Source organism: Pristiophorus japonicus, chromosome 1 (genome assembly GCF_044704955.1).
Source record: "Pristiophorus japonicus isolate sPriJap1 chromosome 1, sPriJap1.hap1, whole genome shotgun sequence".
Lineage (NCBI taxonomy): Eukaryota > Metazoa > Chordata > Chondrichthyes > Pristiophoridae > Pristiophorus > Pristiophorus japonicus.
The window spans coordinates 65,285,119-65,291,118 of NC_091977.1; the positions used below are offsets into that span (position 1 = coordinate 65,285,119).

At 43.3% G+C, this 6,000-nt stretch overlaps 1 protein-coding gene across 1 annotated transcript in view; it reads left to right on the top strand.

The window, feature by feature from the left end:
- Positions 1 to 2,748, top strand: part of fbxo10 (F-box protein 10) — a 59,771-nt gene extending 57,023 nt beyond the window's left edge. Inside the window, exon 11 of the mRNA XM_070880350.1 lies at positions 1,611 to 2,748. Within this exon, the coding sequence (XP_070736451.1) occupies positions 1,611 to 1,797 (187 nt within the window). The 3' untranslated portion in view covers positions 1,798 to 2,748. The remainder of the gene's footprint in view (positions 1 to 1,610) is intronic.
- The last annotated feature ends 3,252 nt before the right edge of the window (positions 2,749 to 6,000 follow it).

Genomic DNA, 6,000 nt, shown 5'->3' on the forward strand with positions numbered 1-6,000 from the left:
TCCCCAACCTGCTTATTTTCTTCTGTGTGCCTCCCACCTTCTCGCGCTGAGCTAGGTTAGGTGGGATCTTCCATCTCGGGTCTCTTGGTTTGGAGGGGGAGGGGGTGGGGGGGGAAAAAGAGAAATGAATGCGTCTTTTGGAAATCCACTGTCACACACACATTCATACTCACACACTCCCTCTCCGGGGGGGGGGGTTGGAAGCCAAAGATTCCCGAGTCGAAAGGCCTCCTCCGCTGCACTCCGCTTGGCTTTCTGCCGAGAAAAGTGGGATGAAATTCCCGCCCACTCAGTCCCAGTGGTCGGGCAGTAAAAAATGGCGCACCGCCCGGGGACCGCTGAAAACGGGCAGACCATGTGCTTCACCAATTTCGGCCCCCATGTCTTCCCCTGGCAAATAGTGTGAAGTAGTGGAAGGATTCGCAGGCTGATTAACGGTCTGACATGCCACAATGTGAACACTCCTGTAGCCGTAACATCTTAGTGGATAGGGTGGTTAGTCCTATACAGAGGGAGGGTTTTATGAGCTCCCACAGCTCATATATTATCTATTGAGAGAGGACATTAAACAAGATGTAGGCTCAGGATTAGTGTCCACTGTTGTGACACCAAAGTGTGACAACATGCAATTTTTTTATACAGTCTCCATCACTAATAGTGAGCGCGTTAGTGCGAACCTGATTTGTCCGCTCTACCCATTGGATGGTTTATATGTGGTCGTGTAACTACCTTGGAGCGCTTGTCATGACGAGTCATATATATCTCATCCTTTTTCCATTGGTATTGCTAGCTAATCCACTCCCTGTCTCACACAACATTGTAATGTTCTTGATCTGGTATTCCACTCAAGTATGAGTGTAGAAAATATGTGAGCACCTTTCATCTTGTTGCGTGGACGATTTAATGAATTTGATTCAGCCAAGGTGGCAGGTAAACTTGATGGACTTTAATAACTCCCCTTCATTATACATGTGATAAAAATTAATGTAAAAGTAATCTACATAATTTAGGTTTATAAGTCAACAATAGATTGCAAACTATAACCTGACCTCACTGGAGGGGATTAAGTGTAGGAGGTAATTGTACCTCAACGAGGTGCAAATTTATTGAACACCTGGTGCAGTTTGAAAAAGCCAGTACATTTAACACGCTGTAAGCTGATAATAATATTGATGGACATTGGTTAGCAATATTAGCCCGATTTAAACGTGGGTGGTGTAAGTGTTGGGGATTGTCTATCAATGGTGAGCTCCAAACCTACAGACATGTTTTTAAAAAAAATTTTGATAGTAAACCATGGTAGGACAGCACTGTTAATGCATTGGAGGTTTTATATGTTATACACTCCATTCCTGCTGTGTTTGGTACTGGTCAGTGTTCAGTCCTTCTACAATGCAGCATCGCTTCAGCAAACAGGAAATGATAGATTCTCAAAGTCATCCTTAAGAATGAATAAGGTTCATCATTCAGCTTTCTCTACAGGACTGAGTAATGGTTGTCTCATTGTATCAGCCTGTGGGTTGAACACCGTCGCTCCTTGTGTTCTGTGACAAGTGAGATCTGTAAACAACATTCATAATCTTTAGTCCTTAATTGAACATTTCTGTTAGTTCTTGCAGATCTGGTGTAGCCTGGAAACTGGACAACCCTCCAGCGAGGCCACTTATCGATGGATCAAATCGAGCCACCTCCACGGTCCAGACCAGTCAAAGAGTTGCATCCATGACAACTCGAATAGCTGCAAGGGTCGAAGGGGGCTGCCATGGCAACGGAAGCATTTTCTGTTCCATTCTTTAATGATGAAAATCAACATCGGTACAGAACGTGCCACAGAAAAAAGATTTAATGCCTCAGCTCGTGTATCAAATGTGCTTTTAGTAATGGACAAGAAACTTGGGGCACACCTTTTGTTAATTCACTGCTTTACAGGTTATCTTGGACATAATATAATCAAATGAACAGCATGACTGTTGATTTTAACCTCCATTTGGAGTTTAATATGGTGCAATTCTCTAATAGAAGCTTAAACCTGCTTATTAAAGTTCCTGGTTTCGTAACTCATAACTCATTATTCTGCATAATTAACAGCTGCCAATCTTATCCATGTATTTTGACTCCAGGGCGGTATGCAACAAGGACAATGCTTTACCCTGTACCTGAATGTTTCCCAACCTGTGGCATCTACACAGAAATAAGATATTTCCCCAAACATTTCAACGAGCAATGGTTATGAATGGAATTCCACCGATTGGGGAACCTGCAGAACATTTCATTGTGTGTTAATTTAACTTTTTAATTTTCTTTGTGGAATAGTACTGAATTCCTTCGAAAGTTTTATTATTTTTAAGAGTAAAAGAACGTTTTGAGACCTTGGTTACACTGGACTCTGCGCTATGTGCCTAGATGGACAAAACTTTTTTTTTTTAAAAAGAGGTTTTTTACATTGCGCACTTCCCCTGAATCCTATGGTGTGGTACTTTGTCATGGAGCACAGGAAGATCTTGGGTTTGAACCCTGGTCTGTAATGTGGTACACAGAAGCAGCATTGCTGACGTGAAATCAGCTCCCTGATGGCGATCTAGTTTAGAGGTTAAGCTCCCTGATGCTGGTCACTTTGCGAAACACTGGAGCTTAAGTTTGTTTAACGATTTCTTCTGTGAGCTATGTCTTGAAGCCATTTATAAAGAATGCTTGGCACGTAGCACATGGAGGAAATCTCCCCCTGACCTTATTCCATTCTGATTCAGGACTCCCATTTTGTGGGGGGGGGGGGGGGGGGGGTGGTGGGGGCGGCGGCGGCGCAAGTTTCTTTCGATTTGAAGGGAGAGTCTCTCTCTAGTCTGGCTTCAGAATGATGTCAAGGGAAACCCCGGAGGCCAATTGAAAAGAAAACCTATTTTAAACACCACCTTATGGAATTTCGAATTTCGGTTAAACTTGACTGTGTAGAGTCGATCCATTTTAAATCTTCTGCCAAACAGAACTACAGCTGATAGTGATCCAAGTCTTAGTAAAATAAAAAATATTGGCCCTGAAATTCCACAGGGTTTCTAAACTAGTGAGAGACCAACAAAAAACTCCCGAAGAACAGTGTAAAAGTCCACCCTCCGCCATTGCCCTGAAGGTTCCACCAGACCTCCTGACAGCCTAGGATTCCAGTAGAATTCTGGTGGAATTTGAGGGCCACAGTGTAGGTATTGAATACCGTGTAGGGCAAGTTTCCACAGCGGTTTTCCCCACTCGCACACCGTGACTTTGCCATTTTTCTAGCGTTGCCGTAGCTCTTCTATCAAAGTTAGGGAAGTTGTTGTCATGAGAGAAAGAGAACCCCTGGGGAATCCCTTGAAGAGTTGGGGAAAATGCTTGCTTTTCGACTTTTACCCGCATTGTGATCCTTGCTCATCCCTGTCTTATTTGGATGTCTCCAAAAGGAGAAACTTAGAATAACTTTTCAGTCAGAATGTGAAGAGCTGCCTCACACTTGCGAGCAGTGACAACCGTTTCTCTGTTCAGCTCAGTGAGTTGATTGTATGATGCTGCATTCATGTTAAAAATTGAACACCGAAAAAAAATTGGCAAAGGATAATAACACAATTATTCAAAATCTAGAAACATAGGAAGCAAAATGCAATCGGGGCACAAAACAGGCAATAGTGGATCGCCCAGCCATTATACACACTATCCGCTTCAGGGAAAGGAAAATCAGGTGGCGTAAATATCAGCTGGGCAGTGGAACTGGCAACCGATCTGCTACTGCCCGTTTTACACTCCAACTGAAGCTTCATTGTATGTTTTAGGCAAGTCTCAAATTTAGTTTTTATTTTGTGTAAAATCTTGGAGCTCCATTTATTGTTGATCCAATCATCTTTTAAAATTGGTTATACATGGAGTGAGTTTTCAATTCCCCAGGTTCTATATTACTATTTAGTAATTCTCTTAAATCTTCCTGTAGATTGGCAGGCTATTATAAAAAATATCATTGCTAGTCATTACCTTTTTTCCTGTTGGCTTGTAATGAAAAATAAATATTTTTTTTTCTAATCCCATCTCACATGAAGCCTCTGATTTTACATTTATATAAGAACACAAGAAATAGGAACAGGAGTAGGCCATTTGGCCCCTCGAGCCTGCTCTGCCATTCAATAAGATCATGATCCTGACCTCAACTCCACTTCCTGCCCACTCCCCATAACCCTTCACTCCTTTATCATTCAAAGGCCCAGCCTCCACAGCTCTCTGGGGTAGAGAATTCCAAAGATTCACGACCCTTAGAGAAGAAATCCCTCCTCATTTCTGTTTTAAATGGGCGACACCTTATTCTGAAACTATGCCCCCTAGTTCTAGATTCCCCTATGAGGGGCAACATCCTCTCTGCATCTACCCTGTCAAGCCCCCTCAGAATCTTATGTTTCAATTAAGATCACCTTTCATTTTCTTCTAAACTCCAATGAGTATAGGCCCAACCTGCTTAACCTTTCTTCATATGACAACCCCTTCATCTCAGGAATCAACCTCGTGAACCTTCTCTGAACTGCCTCCAATGCAAGTATATCCTTAAATAAGGAGACCAAAACTGTATGCAGTACTCCAGGTGTGGTCTTACCAATGCCCTGTACAGTTGTAGCAGGACTTCTCTACTTTTATACTCCATCCCCCTTGCAATTAAGGCCAATATTCCATTTGACTTCCTGCTTACTCGCTGTACCTGCATGCTAACTTTTTGCATTTCATGTACAAGAACCCCCAGATCCCTCTGTACTACAGCATTTTGTACTCGCTCCCCCATTTAAATAATAATTTGCTTTTCTATTTTTCCTACCAAAGTGGATAACCCCACATTTTCCCACATTATAGTCCATCTGCCAAATTGTTGCCCACTCACTGAGCCTGTCTGTATCTCTTTGTAGATTCTTTGTGTCCTCCTCACAATTTGCTTTCCCACCTATCTTTGTATCATCAGCAAATTTGGCTACATTATACTCGGTCCCTTCATCCAAATCATTAATATAAATTGTAAATAGTTGAGGCCTCAGAACTGATCCTCGGTGGCACCCCACTAGTTAGTTTGCCAACCTGAAAATGATCCGCTTATCCCGACTTTCTGTTAGTTAGCCAATCCTCTAGCCACGCTATCATATTCCCTGAAACCCAGTGAGCTCTTGTGCAGTAACCTTTTGTGTGGCACCTTATCGAATGCTTTCTAGAAATCCAAATACACATCAACTGGTTCCCCTTTATCCACTCTGCTTGTTACATCCTTAAAGAACTCCAGCAAATTTGTCAAACATGAGAAGGGAGGTTATGCTTCAATTGTATAATACACTGGTTAGGCCACAGCTGGAATACTGAGTGCAGGTCTGGTTGCCGTATTATAGGAAGGACGTGATTGCACTGGAGGGTGCAGGGGAGATTTACGAGGATGCTGCCTGGAATGGAGAATCTATGAGGACAGATTGGATAGGCTGGGTTTGTTCTCCTTGCAACACAGGAGGCTGAGGGGAGACTTCAGTGAGGTGTATAAAATTTTGAGAGGCCCAGATATAGTGGATAGCAAGGGCCTATTGGTGGAGGGGTCAATTATGAGGGGGCATAGGTTTAAGATTGTTGGTGGAAGCTTCTTCACGCAGAGGGTTGTGGGGTTCTGGAACTCGCTGGAAGGGTGGTAGAGGCAGAAACACTCACCACATTTAAAAGGTGCTTGGATGGGCATTTGAAGTGCCGTAACCTGCAGAGTTACGGACCGAGAGCTGATAAGTGGGATTAGACTGGATAACCTCTTGTTGACTGGCGCAGATACGATGGTACATACTGCAAGGAGTCTAATACAGCCAGAGTGATCTTCTGGATGTGTCAGAGAAGAACTTTCCCAGATTTTTTTCCCCCCAATTGGCCTGGTTTTTATCTCTTTTGCCTCTCCCAGGAGATCGCATGGCTGCGTGTGGGGTGGAGTGTAAAATGTTGCGCTGCAGGGGGTGTCGCAGTTGTGTGGGGTCAGACTGG